Source organism: Chrysochloris asiatica, unplaced genomic scaffold, assembly GCF_000296735.1.
Source record: "Chrysochloris asiatica unplaced genomic scaffold, ChrAsi1.0 scaffold00116, whole genome shotgun sequence".
Taxonomy (NCBI): Eukaryota; Metazoa; Chordata; class Mammalia; order Afrosoricida; family Chrysochloridae; genus Chrysochloris; species Chrysochloris asiatica.
In genome coordinates, this window is record NW_006408634.1 from 2,259,665 (window position 1) to 2,277,340 (window position 17,676).

General features: G+C 42.6%; 2 protein-coding genes across 2 annotated transcripts in view; both read right to left on the reverse strand.

Moving 5' to 3' along the window:
* Positions 1-4,923: 4,923 nt before the first annotated feature.
* LOC102822732 (leukocyte immunoglobulin-like receptor subfamily A member 6-like) lies at positions 4,924-6,518 on the reverse strand. Its single transcript, XM_006868306.1, has 4 exons — positions 6,496-6,518; positions 6,293-6,342; positions 5,829-6,128; positions 4,924-4,967 (listed from the first exon to the last, which is right to left on the reverse strand). Exons 1-4 carry the CDS (start codon positions 6,516-6,518, stop codon positions 4,924-4,926), a joined length of 417 nt encoding a protein of 138 aa, XP_006868368.1.
* Positions 6,519-11,961: 5,443 nt separating this feature from the next.
* The window catches only part of LOC102823108 (leukocyte immunoglobulin-like receptor subfamily A member 6-like), a 48,113-nt gene continuing 42,398 nt past the window's right edge, over positions 11,962-17,676 (reverse strand). Inside the window, exons 5-6 of the mRNA XM_006868307.1 lie at positions 15,057-15,109; positions 11,962-12,084 (exon numbers count right to left, since the gene is read on the reverse strand). Of these exons, the coding sequence (XP_006868369.1) occupies positions 11,962-12,084; positions 15,057-15,109 (176 nt within the window). The remainder of the gene's footprint in view (positions 12,085-15,056; positions 15,110-17,676) is intronic.

Below are 17,676 nucleotides of genomic sequence, written 5' to 3' on the forward strand. Positions count from 1 at the left end.
GGTGCCCGCCCTGACTGTGTTTTGTGAAGATGAATGAGATGACTCTCAGCAGTACACACAGGAATACAAGGTGTGGATGTGTAGAGGACGCAATTCTAATCCTGGTGTTGTCGAGCCAGCCTCCTCGCAACCACAGGAAGAGAAACGGCTCCTCCTCAGCAGCCTGGTTCTCAGTTCCCCAGGGCAAGGGTGAATAGGCTTTAGGTTCCAGGATATATTTCAGACAGAATGAGTTTTCTCCTGACCCTAGCTAACATCTCTCTGATCATCACCCATCTTGAAAGGGCTGGTACGTACTAGCAAATAGGTCCTGATGCTAACTCTGGATGAGTCCTTACCAGACTGAGCATGACCAAGGAGAGGTCAAGTCCTAAGCACATGAGCATCCACTGTGCTCCCTTAGATCGTCTGTCAACATTGGGCCCTTACCATCAGTGATTGTCATGCCAGGGGAACACAGATTCATAGTCTACCACATGAGCTGAAATTCACAAAGACAAACGCTCAACAAGTAACTAGATAGTTCAAGCCTAGTTTCACTGTGGGTGTGAGTACAAAAAGAAATTCAGGAAAATGTGGGAAGAATGCATAATTCTTTCTCCCACCTCATACTGAAAGGCTCTTCTTCCTACCCCCTCATAAACAGATTTCATCACTGACTTTCTTACCCACATTATCTTTAACCCATGTTCCTGGGAACAAACTCTGCATCCTTGGACAGAATTTTCTACCCAGGCTGTTGTTCTGTCTTTGAATTTTAGCAAACAGTGAGTTTGTCTACAGCCCAATTTGAGGGCAAAATACCATTTTCACTTAATCTTGGGTCTATTATCCCCTTTCTGTGTGATAGTGAGCAGCAACATCCCCTCTCTGAAACTTGTTTTCTTTGTGGAGTGTGTTGTCATGAAACTCAGTCCTCAGAATGGTTATGAATGTCAGTGATACCTGGACATGGATGAGTACAATTCTTGTTCATTCCCAGAGCAGTTTACCACATGAGGGATAGGGACCCAAAGGATTGTGATATCGGGCTTCACAGTCAGATGGAGATGGGTGTGTGCGGTGCAGTGGATGATGCCTACTATTGTCCTTGTGGTGCCCACAAAAAACGCTGTTTCCTCATGGGCCTGGTCAAGAAAATATGGAGGAGGCTGCTAATAGGAATATATGGTACTGTCGTAAGTGATTGTTAACAAGGTTAATTGCAACTGTTAAAAACTTGGAACTCAAACGTAGCTTTAAAATGAGTCATCTCAGAAGCAGGAATGGAAGATCTCACTACCATCAAAGAAAAACAATCAAAGTGGAGCACGTCCTTTGGACACTGAGATCCCTGCCCATTGAATCTTCTCGACCCACGGACAGAAAGCTATGACACCTGAGGAGGGGCAAAGCAGAAGCAGCAGAACCAAGAGCCAGAGCACCGGACAGAGCAAGGGGCTTCCCAGTCCAGGAGTAAGGAAAGCTGGGTGACTTTGGGCAGGAGGCGTGCCAGCAGAGTGGGGAGCCTCAAGGCACTTAATTGGGGGAACTAGATTTCCTGACCCATGAAGATACAGTCAAGTGGCTTTGTTGTTGTTGTTAAGTGTTGTCAAGTCATCTCTCTTTGGAATGGATACAAATATGGATCTTGGAACTTCCAATCAGATGGTCAGGTCACTGTCTTCCAAATTTCTTGTCATAGATGGGTGAGTGCCGGTTGAAAGAGTTCAATTTGTATTCCGTTAATTCCTGGAGCCTGGTTCTTTGCCAATGCCTTCAGTGCAGCCTGGACTTCTTCCTTCAGTATAGTTGATTCTTAATCATATACTATCTCTTGAAATGATTGAACATCGACCATTTATATTTATATATATTGACTCAATGTATATCTTCCATCTTAGGTACACTAGAGTTTTTTTTGTTTTGTTTTGTTTTGTTTTAAAGAATTTGATGGTCTATATACAGAGCTCCGTATTTGTGCCCATTTCAAAGAAAGGTGACCCAATGGAATGTGGAAATCATCTAACAATATCTTTGATATCTCATATGAATGAAGTTTTACTAACGGTAATACAGAAATGGCTGCAAGCATACATTAACAAAGAACTTCCAGAGGTTCAAGCTGGATTCAGAAGAGGCTGTAGAACAAGGGATATCATTGCTGATGTCCGATGGATCTTGGCTGAAAACAGAGAATATCAGAAAGATGTTTACCTGTGCTTTATTGATTATGCAAAGGCTTTCAATTGTGTGGATCATGACAAGATATGGAAAACATTGTAAAGTACAAGTATTCCGTAATACTTAATTGTGCTCATGAGGAATCTGTATGTGGACCAAGAGGCAGTTGTTTGAACAGATCATGGGAACACTGAATGGTTTAAAATTAAGAAAAGTGAGCGACAAGATTGTGTTCTTTCACCATACTTATTCAACCTGTATGCTGAGCAAATAATCCAAGAAGCTGGGTTCTATGAAGAAAAACGTGGCATCAGGATTGGAGGAAGACTCATTAACAACCTGTGATATGCAGATGATACAACCTTGCTAGCTGAAAGTGAAGACTTAAAATATTTACTGATGAACATCAAAGAGCACAGCCTTTGGTATGGATTGTAGCTCAATGTAAAGAAAACAAAAATCCTCACTACTATACCAATAAACAACATTCTTATCAACGGAGGAAAGGTTGAAGTTGTCAAGGACTTCATTCTTCTTGGATCAACTATCAACACTCAGGGAAGCGCAGTCAATAAATCAAATGACGTATTGCATTAGGCAAATCTGCTGCACAAGACCTTTTTAAAGTGTTGAAGAGCAAAGATGTCAGCTTGAGGACTAAGGTACGCCTGACCCAAGCCATAGTATTTTCAATAACTTCATATGCATGCAAAAGCTAGACAGTGAATAAGGAAGACCGTAGAAGAATTGATGCTTTTGAGTTATGGTGTTGGAGGAGAATATTGAAAGTGACATGTGTTACCAAAAGAACCAACAGATCTGTGTTGGAAGAAGTATAGCCAGAGTGCTCCTTCGAGGCCGGGATGGCAAATTTCATCTCTCATACTTTGGACATATTGTCAGGAGGGAGCAGTCACTGGAGAAGGATAACATGTTTGGTAAGGTGGAGGGTCAGAGAAATAGAGGAAGACCCCCAACGAGATGGACTGGCAAAGTGGCAGCATCAATGGGCTCAAGCGTGGCAACAATTGTGAGGTTGGCCCAGGATCAGACAGTGATTCATTCTGCTGTGCACAAAGTCGCTATGAGTCGGTGCCAACTCAATGGCATCTAACAACAAAAAATATCAATAATGGAAAGTTTCCTCCAAAGACATTGAGTAAATATCTGGTTGAAATTATAGAGTTTTGATGTGTTATTATTATTTTTTTTAATATGAAGAACTTGTGATTATGAACTTTGCTTGAAAACACATGAAGATGTTTGTGGGTTTCTTGCCAAGAAGATAGTGTAACAATGTTTATGCAACTTTGAGAAACAAAAAAATATTGAGAGAACTATTTTTAATCCAACACTATTTTTATTTAACATAAATTGGGTATCAACTATTCTCTGGCCCCATAAGAACAAACTGCAGTGTAATAAGTAGAAAAGAAGTCAAAGTCTACAAAGAAAGTATAAAAATGGTAACTTGAATACTGCCAATAACAACAGTTGACTCTTGGAAGGTGAGGGTCAAATGTCTTGTAAATTACACAAGATTTAATGAAATTGTTAGCGTTTCATTTTAATCCTTTATTTAAGGAGTCTAATTAATTGCATTTCTCTCTAGAAATGAAGAGTGTTGTTGTAGAATGTAGAATTGGGAACTCCTCACCCCTTTCCAAACACTCAGCTTGCCCTTTCTTTCTCTGAGTTAACTGAAACATGCTCTGTAAACTTGCGCTAAAAAAAGGTCCTAATGTGACCTATTTCATTTCTTTTCCTATTTTCACTGCCCCAAACCAGATGGTGAATGAGCCTGCGAGTTTTCAGTTAATGAGGAAAAGTGTGACAAGCCTGCTATGTGAGGTGGCAGAACTGCATTTCCAATCCTAGATGAGATTACCTTTCAAGTCCTTACGGCTCTAAAACATGGTGGATCCTTCTACCAAACTGGTGCTCCTGGAAATCGGGGCAGAAAGCCCTTGTGTGTACTTGCCCTACCCTTCCTTTTCTCCTCCCACAGAAGGTCCACAGATGCTTGTAGAGGCAGCAAACATTCACAATGATCTGAAACCATAGGGCAGGTGCATACTGACACCTCCAGGAAGTCGTAGGCACAGAACTTCTCAACCAGTTGGGCCCACTGAAATCCAGGCTAAGATTCTACCCTTTGAAAGATGGAAACATATGAAGTGCCAGAGCTGGACAAAATTGTGCCATGGTGCCAATCCCAAGAGCAAAGGAGTCAACTCTACCATAGACTACAACTCCCACTGACTCTTCCAATCATCATGACCTCTTAAAATAAAAATCCCCCCCTACTCTTCATAAGGAGCTCTGGTGGTGCTATGGGTTAGGCATTGGGCTAACCACAAAGTCTGTGGTTCAAACCCACCAGCTACTCCATGAGAAAAAGATGAGGCTGTCTACTCCCGCAATTATTAAATTCATGTAAATATTGAGTCGTTATACGTCAGAATCTATTTGACGGTTGTGGGTTTTTACTCTTCATATTCTGAATCTCATTCCATGAATGGTTGGGGATAAACTTTAGGGAACCTTAAGAATCAGGAACATGGAGAGATAAAAGGGATTGGAACTGATCTCTCTTCACCTCAATTCACAAGGGGACCACTGTACACCAGGGCCTAGGATAGAGACCAGAATGTGGGGTGGTTCTTTTCCTGCCACCTCAGCTGGGCCTAGTCTCCTTTAGACATTCCCCACCAACACTGACCACCCAATATACCTCAGTGATCCCAGTGAGTCCTTCCCTTAACCTCCAATTTCCTCCCCAACATCTAGTGGGAAATCCTCTTCTGTAGCAATTTGAAGAGGATACGCATAAGATGAGGTGCTCATCCCAGTCCTGGGAAGACTGCAACACCTCCGGACTAAGAGAACTTCATAACTCAATGACCATGAAGCTCTTTCATATGCATGAGGACCTGGAGAGCCCAGATTCTGTTTAGAACATGGACCAGAGGAGGAAGAGGGGTTGGAACAGCCTCTCCAGTCTTCTAACATAGAAATCTCTAAGAACCAAGGGTATAAATAAGGGTTGGAAAGAATATGTGCATCCCTTGATTTCTTTCCATCATTTTATGGGGCAGAGGTCCTCTCTGACTGACCCTCTATCTTTCTTCCTAGCCGGTACAGAGTTATCCTGGGACAGGGTTGTGAGCTTACCATCTGATCTCTGAATAGACACAGGGTGGGAAATCCTTACCTGAGTCCACCACCTGCAGTGTGTCAATGGAATGTGACAACAAGAATACAAAGATGCCATTTAATCCTTAGAAAATCTATAGGTGTCCCCATACACAGAAGTCACAAGACTCGGAGAAAACCAAGTCAGAAGTCCAGTCATGTAACATGACTTGAGATGCATGAGATAACCAAATGGAATGTGATAAACAAGCTCTCAGTGATACCACAAGGCGACATCCTCTGCAAAGATCACTGAAGGGTCCCCCATGAAGACAAAGAAACAGTGGCATCAAAGAGGACACACATACTCATACTGTCCGTGGAGGCTGCACTGAGTCCATGTTGGTCTCCTCCCAGGACCCTTCTCTGATTCTAGCCCAGGAAGCCATTGCCACCAATTGCCTATCACCACCTTAGACACAGATCACTTTGGGACCCTGGGGGAAAATCAGGCTGGATGGCTTCCTTACCTGTGACCTCAAGATCCAGAGGGTCACTAGGGAGTGACCATACATGGGGAGAAGTGCTGGAAAAACCACAGCATCTATAGATGCTTCTATGAGAGGTGTTCACTGGGCCCAAAGGAAAGAGGGCCTTGTTCCTCCCAGCAGACAATTGGGATTTCATGTGTAGGGGCAGGCTGGTTTCTTCCTCCTTCAGCAGATGGAAAGTGTCCAATGTGAACTCTGAGCTATAAGAGAAAGACATTTTCCCTCCGGAAGCGATCACATGGCTTGGATGAGCTGAGAGGGATGGTTTGCTGCACGTTCCTGAGAAAGAAGGAGAGAGCTAAGTTAAAGGGAGGTTGCTGTCACCCTGCACTACCCTCCTGGTGTGGTCAGGGTGGTGTGGGCTTCCCTTAAGGTCACCTGTTCTCCCTTCTGCCTGTGAGGAGGAGCTCAAAGTGGGTTGGCCCCAGGATCCTCCCTCTTACCTGTTACCACAAGGTTCAGGGGATCACTCCACTCTGACCAGCCATTTATGCTGTGTTATATACACAAGAACCTTCCAGTTGAGTTCAAGTCAATGGAGAAATTGATCTTGTCCCTGGAGTCCAGTGAGGTTTCCATTATCCAGGTTTGAGAGATTCCCTCTTTATCAAAATTGTAGCCATCAACATGCAGAGACCCCTGACACCAAATGGTCACAGAGCTCCGCATGGCGGCCATGGGCCTGGGTCAGCCCAGATGGAAGGTTTGGAGAGAGTTTCTGGAAAGGAATCAGATCTGGAGTTCCAAGGGGTTTCTCTGTCCCCTCATTTTACACAGCTTTCACTCAAAGTCCCCTATGAGACTAAACCGTCTGTAGGTATCCCCATACACAGACGTCCCTTCAAGCCGCCCAGGGTAGCTCATTGTGCTGAAGCAAAATGTGAAAGGTGTGTATCTGGGGGAAGAGTTACCCACCTGTGCCTGGTTCCACTGGTCCGGACACAACCCTGAGAAAGAGTCCCCTGTTAGAAGATCGTCACACCCACCTACACAATGGGTCTTGTTCCTCCCACGAACTCATAGTTCCATCAGTGATCAGTGTCCCTGAGGCCTCAAGTCAGATAGGGAGCTGCTAAGACTTTCTCTTCCCCTGGAAGTTCAGCCTTTCACTCCCGGGGGTCTCTCCAAGGGATCAGGACCTGCGAGGAAAACCTCACCCCTCCCCATTTCCCAAAGCTCACCGAGACAGAGAAGAAGAGTGAGAGTTGGGGCCACAGCATTGCCTTCCATGGGCTCCATCAGGGCTGACCTATTGTAGTGACCACAGAGCCCAGTAAAACAGACCTAAGGAGTGTGACATATTTTAGGTTCTCCGTTATGAGTCACAGACTCTCATCAGCAGTGGCCCCACAGGAAGGTGAACCATGCCCCCACTCCAGGACATGGCTTTGTCTTTCCCGATGTTTGGAGTTGAGACATTAGAAAGTTCTTGAAACCTTTCAGACCAGGTCTGGGTCACATTTGACCCTTACACACTGTCAGTCCAGTCTGCCTCTGCCTCATACTAATCCAAACCCAGAGATCCTTTCGTCCCAGAACATGAGGCTGGAAGGGACAGGGCTCACAGCCCAGTCCAAGTTCATGCCCAGTTCTGAATCTGCTCTTTATACACCTGGAGTGACTTGGTTGCTTTTTTGAGCCTACATATATGCAAATTTTCTTCCTTTCGTCCATCAGCCAAGCAATCAACACATGTGAAGGAGCAAGTAGCTAGATTCCTTCCTGGACTCATAGAGTTCAGGTTGTTGTTGTTAAGTGCTGTCAAGTTGATTCTGACCCATAGCAACCCTGTATAAGGTTTCCAAGGAGCAGCTGGTGAGCTTGAACCACTGACTTTATAGTTCATATGACTTTGCCGTGTGACGCATTAATCCACAGCGCCACACCAAGACTCCGGAGCTCAGATTAGCAGAAGACAATATCTAAACCATGGACAATTCAGATACAATTTTGGCAAGCTATAGAAAATGAGATTAACAGAGGACAAAGACACTCAATAATAGGTGGACAACATGCAAGTGGGCCATGGAAATGAGAGGGACCCTTAGAACGAAGGAGCAATTACAGCATTCCTAGGGATTAGCAGAAAGTAGAAAGATATACAGCCTTGGAAACCCCATACAGGACGCTATGAGTCAGAACCAACTCCACAGCACGCCACCACCAGTGAGAGGAGGGCATCCTCCATCAGAAAGAAGTTGATTGGGACCTGGTCACATGGGGTCTTGATCATTATCCAAGTGACTTGGATTTTATGTTTATGAGAACAGGAAGATTTTAAGGAAGGGAAACCATGAACAAATTTCTGTCTTAGAAACCCACTGCTATGTAGGGAATGGGAACTTCCGGCTGGCAGAAATGGTCAGATGCTCGACTACTAATCAAAAGGTTGGCAGTTCGAGTCATCCAGAGATGTCTTGGAAGTCAGACCTAGAGATCTACTTCCGGAAGATCGGTCTTGAAAACCTTATAGGGCAGTTTTCCTCTGTACACATGAGAATGCCACAAGTCAGAATCGACTCGACAGAAACTGCTAACAACAGAGAAAGATTTGTAGACGGAATCTATAACAAACAATAATAGAATTCCTGCATTCATCTTACCCCTAGATAATGTGTCAGGTTTCAACTTCTGACTCTTAGTGACCTTATACGCACAATGAAATGAAACACACTTCTTAGTCTCACGTTACCCTTACATTGCTGTTGTGTTTGAGATCATCACTGATGACAATTGAAGTCAATCCATCATGTTGGACGCAAGCCATGCTATTTTCAATCACCTCATATGCATGCAAAAGTTGCACAGTGAATAAGGAAGTCCGTAGAAGGATTGATGCATTTGAGTTATGAGGATGGAGGAGAATATTGAAAGTACCATGGGCTGCCAAAAGAACAAACCAACTGTGTTGGAAGAAGTACAGCCAGGGTGCTCCTTGGAAGCCAGAATGGCCAGACTTAGTCTTGCATACTTTGAACATGTTATCAGGAGGGACCACTCCCTGGAGAAGGATATCATGTTTGGTAAAGTGGAGGGTCAGAGAAAAAGAGGAAGACCCCAACGAGATAGATTGGCACAGTGACAGCATCAGTAGGCTCAAGCATAGCAGCAGTTGTGAAGTTGGCCTAGGACCAGGCAGTGTTTCGTTTTGTTGTTCATAGGGTTGCTAGGCATCGGTACCTACTCAATGGCATCTAAGAACAAAGAACAGCATCATGTTGGGGATCTTCCTCTTTTTTACTGACCCTTCACTTTACCAAACATAATGTCCTTTTTCAGACACCACGTCCTTGTCACAAAACCTTACCATCTTTGCTGTCAAGGAACAATCTGGCTGCATTTCTAAAACAGATTTGTTCATTTTTCTGGCAGTCTGTGGTACTTTCAGTATTCTTCACCAACACCTTAATGCAAATGTACCAAATCTTCTCCAGTCTTGCTTATTCAGTGTCCAGCTCTGGCATGGTCAGGCACACCTTAGTCCTCAAAGTGACATTTTTACTCTTTAACAATTTTAAGGATTATTTTGCAGCAGATTAACATAATACAACACATCCTTTGATTTCCTGACTGCTGCTTTCATGAGCATTTGTGGAACGAGGTAAAGTTTAAGTAACCTCTTCTAGGTTGATGTTGTTAAGTGCCGTCGAGTCAGTTCTGACCCATAGCGACCCTGTATAGAATTTCCGAGGAACAGCTAGTGAATTTGAACCACCGACCTTGCAGTTCAAACCGACTTTGCAGTCTAGCACAATAACCCACAGCGCTACACTGGGACTCTAACCTATTCTAGGTAGGTTATGTGAATTTCTCACATAATTCTTCCACAGACCTAGTGACACAAATACATTTCAGTTGAGTGAATGTGCCAGGAAGAGTTCTTTGTTTTTATCTTTGCCTGGTAGCTTGGAAAGGAGCTTGCCATATTCAATTTGGTTGAGGAAGCAGCCCATAAAAATGTACCAAAGTGTTAACGAGCTTAGTTTTTCAGACTCTCTCTGTCTCTTTGTCTCTCACGCTCACGTTGTGAGTGTGTGTGCGTTCTGGGGCTAACTGAGTTTGGGTAGGGAAGTGGGGACAGTGTTTCTTGGGACTAGAAAATTTAGCTCTGGTCATCAACAGCCTTGAATGTCAGTAAGAGGAACTTGGATCTTCTTTTGGATAAATTTGGAGCCCGTGGGAAGATATTGAGCAAGGGAGGGTCAAGGGCAGAGATAAAGAGATGAATGAATCACAATAGAAAGAGAACGAGCCATCCTGAAGTAAAGTGACCGAAAGGAAGTTAAATAGATGTGACAGACAAGCCTTATAGAGTCTCATGATGAACAGAAGGCACAGAGATGCATTGGAATGAGGACGTAGAAGTGTTCAGGTTTGATGACTGGGTAGGAAGCAGTAGAGTGAAAAATTGAGGACTATCCCACTCTCGGACTTGGTTGATTAGAGGAGCTAATGAGGCCATCAAAGGGAGGATGACTCTGAGCAGAGAGGCCGGTATAGGGAGATGTTTATAAGACTGTTAGAATGCACAGCTCTTCCTCATTGTCTGGGATTCTGAGTTTCATTTCCTTTAAACACTTCCTCTCCCTGACTTCCCTGTTTCTATAAATAGCACCATATTTCTTTTCATCTTCCTTGGAGTTTTCTGAGTCACTGCTCCTCAGTGCCCTTCCTTCCCTTCCTCCCAGAATCTACTCGATGGTACCTAACAACAACATTCAAATGAGTCATTTCCAAGTAAGAATTTTCTGGTCACCCCCATTATTATATAAAAACCAGGATGAAATGATTAAATGTTCAACTGTTAACTGAAAGTCTATTGAACTTCAGTTAACAGTGCAACATTTAACCAAAACTTCCATCAGCTGCTTCATGAAAGAAAAGGTATAGTGATTTGTTCCTGTCAAGATTCTAGTCTTGGAAACTCTAAGGGGCAGTTCTACTGTGTCCTACAGGGTTACACCAAGCCAGAGCTGATTAGGTGACAATGGTTTGGTTCTGGCTAAGTGTTAAGACAAACTCACCAGGGAAACTTGCTGGTCCCAAATTTTATTTTGTGATATAATCTTAACTTTCAGATATAACATATTTAGTAGATAGAAGATCGTTCACATTTAATAGAGAGAAGATGGTTCACATTTCTTCTTCTTTTTTTAATGCTTTTATTGTGAATCGAGTGTTTACATGGGCGAACATCTGTTTTGGATGATTACAATCTTTTCCATGCATGATCGGTTAACAGTATTTGCCTCTATCTCCCATCTTTTCAAAAAAAATTATTATCACACAAAAACACGCAGGGATCTATAATCATTTAAACAACCAAAGGGCACATTTTGCTCACTTTTGTTCTTGCAATTATTTTCGGTATAGTGCATTTTGGAAGTATTTCTCCATTTCATCTAAATTGCAAAAAAAGTTGTTCATAATGTCTACTTCTTTTCTATTAAAGTCTGAAGGGTCTGTCAAGATGCCTAGGTCATGTCTGAGGTTAGCGATTCATAGCTGGTCTCTTCTTTTCAGTGCCACTAGGGCTTCGGACAGTCTTAAGAATATTAAAGCAAAACTTTCGGAATTTTATTGTCTTTTCTGTCTTTGATGTTTTCCTTCTCAATCAGAGCCCTTATTGCTACTGTACCCTGTTTTGTACTTTTTTGGAATTAATTTGCTTCTCTTTTTCTAACGTCGTATGTTGATAGCTTCTTCTTGCTGTTAATTGCCCTTCAGTTCATCTTGACTCTAAGACAACATTTTCAGACTTTCTTCTTTTTCTAGTGTCTTCATTTTAATACTAAGCTTCTCCATTTCTTAGGTCTTGGTGCATAAAACCAGTATTACCATCAGAGTAAAAATAAATTACTTTATTTGTGGGTTTTTTTATTCAAGTGTTGGTTGTTCAGAAGTGTCTAGCTGTATTTCCAAAAATATAGGAAGGTTATATTTATCTTTGTTTGCAGAATTAGGTGACTCAAAAGTCCCAGAATCCACTGCTTGCTTAGAAAATGTCCCCTGACTGACAAGCCTTAGTTAAGTATTGGCTGGGCCCCCTCAGTGCCTTCTGCAGAGCCTGCAATCTCCCTCCTTGGAATGTGGGGTTTGAGTTATCTCTGGCCTAATAGGAATTCAGAACAGCATACGTGACGGGCTTAGCTGGGGGCTCTCGTAACTGCGAAGAAGGAGATGTGGTTGTCTCTTGTTTTGGAAGGAGTCTGCACACCTGGGCATAGACCACAGCCTGGAGCAGAGAGAAAATGAGAAAGCAGGGCTGAAGTTAGGGTCAGGGAAAGTTTGGGGACTGCAGAGAAAAGGATGCCCCTAATTGTCCATCTGTCTGTTTTCCTTCAGGTCCAGAAAGTCCCTTGACGAAGAAGAAGGAAATGTGGCTACACCACACCTAAATCTTGAGTGGTCTTCCTGGATGTGTGTTGCAGCCTGTGACTCCAAACCAAGCCCATTGTCGCTGAGTCCATTCCAATTCACAGTGGCCCATTAAGGCAGAGGAGAACGGCCCTGTAGGGTTCCCAAGGCTGTAGTCTTAGCAGACTGTTACATCTTACTCCCACTTAGGCCCATACAGTTGCTATTGTTGTTAAATGCTGTCGAGTCGGTTCCAACTCATAGCCACCCTGTATAGGATTTCCGAGGAGCAGGCTGGTGAGCTTGAACTGCCAACCTTGCAGTTCCAACTGACCTTGCAGTCCAGGGCATTAACCCATAGCACCACACATAAACTTAGCCTGCTTCCTCCCTTTCTCACCACAGCCACTAACATCTTTGCTCACTTGTCTCCAGTCACACCCTCCCTGTAGTTGTTAAGTGTCACCAAGTCGGTTCTGACTCAGAGTGACCCTGTATAGACTTTCTGAAACTGCCAGTTTTTGGAGAATCAGAAAGCTGTATCTTCCTCCCGAGAAGCAGCTGGTGGGCTCAAACCATCGACCTTGTGGTTAGCAGTCCGGTGCTTATCCTACAGAGCCACATCTTCCATATTGCTACCTAAATGTGTTTCTGCCTCATAACCTTTGCAGTTGCTGTTCCCACTGCCTGGACTCACTCAGTCCTGGTTGATTTTTCATTTGTGTCTCAGGAAGTTCTATCCCCTTATCTTGCTTTATTTTCCTTAATAGCCCTTTGTCTTGTTTACAAAGGGTATGTTGTTGTTGTTGTTAAGTGCCATTGAGTTGGTATATGGTTTCCAAGGAGCAGCTGGTGAGCTTGAACTGCCGACTTTGCAGTTCAAACCAACTTTGTAGTCCAGTGCATGAACCCACAGCGTCATACCCAGACTCCTGTTTACAGTGTGTATTTATTTGTTTTTATTATATATGCAATTTAATTCATGGTTATAGCTCCAGGACTAAAACAAAGTCTGGCAAATTGTAGATTCCCAATAAATACTTGTTGAATTGCAGATTGACAGGTTGAAGTAACAGGGGAAGACTAGGCATCTTGAAAGACATTCATTTATTATTACTATTATCAATTCTCTCTCTCTTCTGCACACACACACACACACACACACATACCTTTTTAAAGGCTTAGTATTTGGCACTGTAGGATAAAGCACTGGACCACAAGGTCAGTTTTGAATCACAGGATCAGCAGTTCAAACTCACCAGCTACTCCTTGGAAACTCTATACAGGGTCACTATGAGTCGAAACCAACTCACCAGCAGTTTACAACAACAACGGTTTTTAACCCATAAAACCATTGGTGGCACAATGGTAAATTGCTTGACTGGTAAATGGAAGGTTAGTGGGTCAAACCAACCAGCTGGTGCACAGGAGAAAGATGTGGCTATCTGCTGTCTGCCTCTGTAAAGACTGACAGCCTTGGAGACCTGGGGGCGGGTCTACTCTGTCCCATAGCGATGCTACAGTCAGAATGGACTCAAAGACAGTGGGGAGCATTTGCAAGGAGGTGAGGTTCCTGCCCTTCAGGAATGCATTGTCACTAAATTGAGAAGCATAAAAAATGGAAACAAAACTACTGCGGCAGGTTTTAAGTGTTATGTAGACAATATAGCAGCGATGTGATAAAGTGTTAACAAAATAAAGTGAGTATGAGGATGACTTAGGTCACTCCTCAACCTGGGAGCTGCTGACATTTTGACCCAGGGGAAGTGGCTGTAGAATCAACACAGGACTTGTAACCACAAGGTCAGCATCAAACCCACCAGATGCCCCTCGGAATCCTAAACAGGGTCGTTATGAGTAGGAATCAACGTGATGATACTGAACACCAATGATGATGTTTTATTCTGTGCATTGTAAGATGTCTAGTGGCATCCTTGACCTCTAGCAAACTTTTGAGCTGTAACAACAAAACAGGTCTCTAGACATTGTCAAATGTCCCCCGAAGAAATGAGATGATAAAATGCCTCCTGACTGAGTACCACTGACATGGGGAAAAGGGAAGAACTGAGAAAGACTTGTGGGTTTTGTTTGAGGAAGAAACAACACTGGAGGGGATTGAGGTTGGGCATGTGGTGTTGAGCCTGTTAGAAGGACAAGTAAAACGGTTCACAGAAAGTTGAATTTGAGACTAGTGCTCTAGTCAGAGATGAAATATGGAATCACAATCACATAAACAGTCCAGCAAATCCCTCCTACGTTACTATTTGTGAGATTAAAGACGTTTGTTACCCACACAATAAAAATTCTGACATGGTGAGGTCAACAAAGTGGCTGGAGAGGACTTACACTGGATGAAGGAGTCCGTCATAAATTGTTGCATCCGAGGCACATAATTGTCAAGTTCTACCGAATTTATATTAATGAGGTAGAGGAGAGAAAGTCAACTGAGAAAAGGAAACCCAGAGGGTTCCAGTGCAGGGTTGGATTCGTCTGTTGGGTGTCTTTGTGTGAAGAAGATAAAGCCATGTCAGTCAGAGCTCTCCAGTACCCTTGTGTTTTAGGCACTGCACAAGCTCTCTAGTCACATCTGGAATCCCATCCAGACTGAGACCAGAGGTACAACAACAACTTAAAGCTTCCTTAAAGGGAATCAAGAAGAAGTCCACACATGATCAGGGAGAGCTGCCGAGAGTGACATCACAGTAATCAAGTGGGCAGAGTATTTTCAGAGGAAGAGAGAGGTCAGATGATGCAGGGAGTTGAATAATATGAACACAGAGACACTTCTGATGAATTTGAGTTATTAACAAGATTGCAGTGGGTTTCTAGGACAGAAGCAGGGGTGCTCACCTGATTGTCCAGCTGTTCAACTGCCCTAGAATGGAAGTCTGTCACATTAGCATCTGGAGACAGAAAACAAACAGGTCCTACATCTTAGCAAGATTCCTAAAAACCTACAGTCCTGCACAGCCCACCCATTCTTCAATGGGGGAGACTGAGGTAGTGCTGTGTCTAGGATCACACAGTTATGTTTTTTTACGCAACCCCATTCTCTAAGCCCAGAACCCTTGCAATGAATCCCCTTTGTCCTGTTTCACCCATGAAGATGCCTCCTCTCACTCTTACATGGATTCTCCATTTGGATTTCAGCAGCAGCATTTGAGCTGAGAGAGAGGAAAACAAGAGTGTTGAGCAGTGGAGAGGGACCTTCAGCAGAGGTAGAGGGTGGGGGTGGGAAGGTCTTTGTTAAGGGCATACCTTCTTTGTAGGACTCTGCTCTTAACATCTGGATTTGCAACACCTGTAAAAAGTGAGAAATTGGCCTCTCAATGCCTCCAAACTACTACCAAGGAATGCATTAAGATTCATAGAGGGTCTAGTCCTGAGTAATTTATATACATTTCCTGTCCATGTGAAATTCAAGAGATACAAGACTAAACCATAACTCATATAACTTGCATGCATAGTTTAACTATTTTTCTTAAACAGAATGAACTTTTTTTTAAAAAAAAGTCTGTGTCTATGGAAGATGTGCTCCGGAATATGTCACTGTATGTTAGCTCACAGAGCAAGCCTCAATAAAATTTAAAACATCTAAATGCTACAAAGTATCTTCTGAGATCACAACACTATAAACCTAGAAATCAACAATAGGAAGATACGAGAGCAGGGAAATGAAATACAAAGAAGTTGAACAGCACTTTGCTTAAAAGCTACTAATGAAAGAAATCAAAGAAACCAAACTGATAAAAGAAATACAAAAATGAAATTTAAAAAAAATCCTGGAATCAAATGAGAATGAAACACAACATATCAAAGCCTATAAGACACAGCAAAAGCAGGGTTCAGAGGACAATTCATAGCCATAAAGGCACACATCCAAAAAAAAGAAAGAAAGAACCAAGACCAACACAGTAACCCAACATCTCGAACCATTAGGAAAAGAGCAGCAAAGTAAGCCTACTGCCACTCAAAGAAAATAAATAATAAAGATTAGGGCAAAAGTAAATAAAACAAAAACAATAGAAGAAATCAATGAGAAAAGAAGTTGGGTCTTTGAAGGGATGGCTAAAATTGACAAACCACTGGTAAATCTAACAAAAGAAAAGGAGAAGATTCAAACAACATGAACAAAAAATATATGGGTGATGTCACACCAGAACCAATGGAAATAAAAAGGATAATGACAATACTCTGGAGAATTATACTCCAACAAATTTGACAAAATGGGCAAATTTCTAGAAAAGCACTATGGCCTACACTAACACAGACTGAAGTAGAAAACTCGAGCAGATCTGTAACAGAAGAATAAATTGATACTCTCATTTAAAAATGCCCAACCAAAAAAGGATATGCATTGGATCGCAAGGTTGATTTGAGCCACAAGGTCAATGGTTCAAACTCACCAGCCACTCCTCAGAAACCTATACAGGGTCACTAGTTGTTGGGACCAACTCAACGCTACTTAACAACACTAACAACAACAAAACAAAAGTAGTCTGGGCCCAGATGAAATCACTGGTGAATTCTATCAAATATTCAGAGATCTACACCAAATCTACTTAAACTATCACAGAACATAGAAAAAAATAGGAACTTTCTGAATACATTATGAAGTGAGCCTAAGCCTCATATAAAAACTAGGCGAAGACATGGCTAAAAGGGAAAATTATAGACCAATATCCCTCACGGACATGATGGTGGTGGTGGTGGTGTGCCGTGGAGTCGGTTCTGACTCACAACGACCCTGCATAATTTCCAAGGCTGTAAATCTCTATGGGAGCTGAAAGCCTCATCTTTCTCCCTTGGAACGGCTGGTAGTTTCAAATGGCTGACCTTGTGGTTATCAGCCTGACTTATAAGCACTATGCTACCAGAATCCTTCATGAACATAGATACAAAAAAATCTCAACAAAATCCTAGTCAATTAAATTAACAACATATCAAAAAACAACAACAAAAAAAACATCATGTACAACTGGGATTCATACCGGCATGCAATGATGGTTCAATATTAGAAAAACATAATCCACCACATAAATAACATGAAGAACCACATGGGTATTATCAATTGATGCATAAAAAGCATTTGACAAATTCCAAAGGAGTCCTGGAGTGGCACTGTAGGATAAGCACTAGACCACAAGGTCACAGGATCAGTGTAAACTGCAAAGTTGGTGGTTCAACCTAACAGGTCACTAACAGGACCCTATGTAGGGTCCCTTTGACTCAGAACTGACTTGATGGCATTTAATGACCATTTTTGATAAAAGTACCCAATAAAACAGGAGTAGAAGGGAAACACCTCAACATAATTAAGGATATATATATACAAAACCTCTCTTTGATATCTCAAACAAGCAAAGTTTTGCTCAAGGTAATACAGAAATGGCTACAATCATACATTGACAGAGAACTTCCAGAGGTTCAAGCTGGATTCAGAAGAGGCCGTGGAACGAGAGATATCATT

What these genes read in the sequence shown, in the direction of transcription:
- LOC102822732 (XM_006868306.1), bottom strand. Translation starts at nt 6,518, where the DNA reads ATGCGGAGCTCTGTGACCATTTG. An exon ending in CGGAGCTCTGTGACCATTTG is followed by an intron (nt 6,343 to 6,495) that starts GTGTCAGGGGTC and finishes TATATAACACAG; the next exon opens with CATAAATGGCTGGTCAGAGT. An exon ending in TCTGGATCTTGAGGTCACAG is followed by an intron (nt 4,968 to 5,828) that starts GTAAGGAAGCCA and finishes AAATTGCTACAG; the next exon opens with AAGAGGATTTCCCACTAGAT.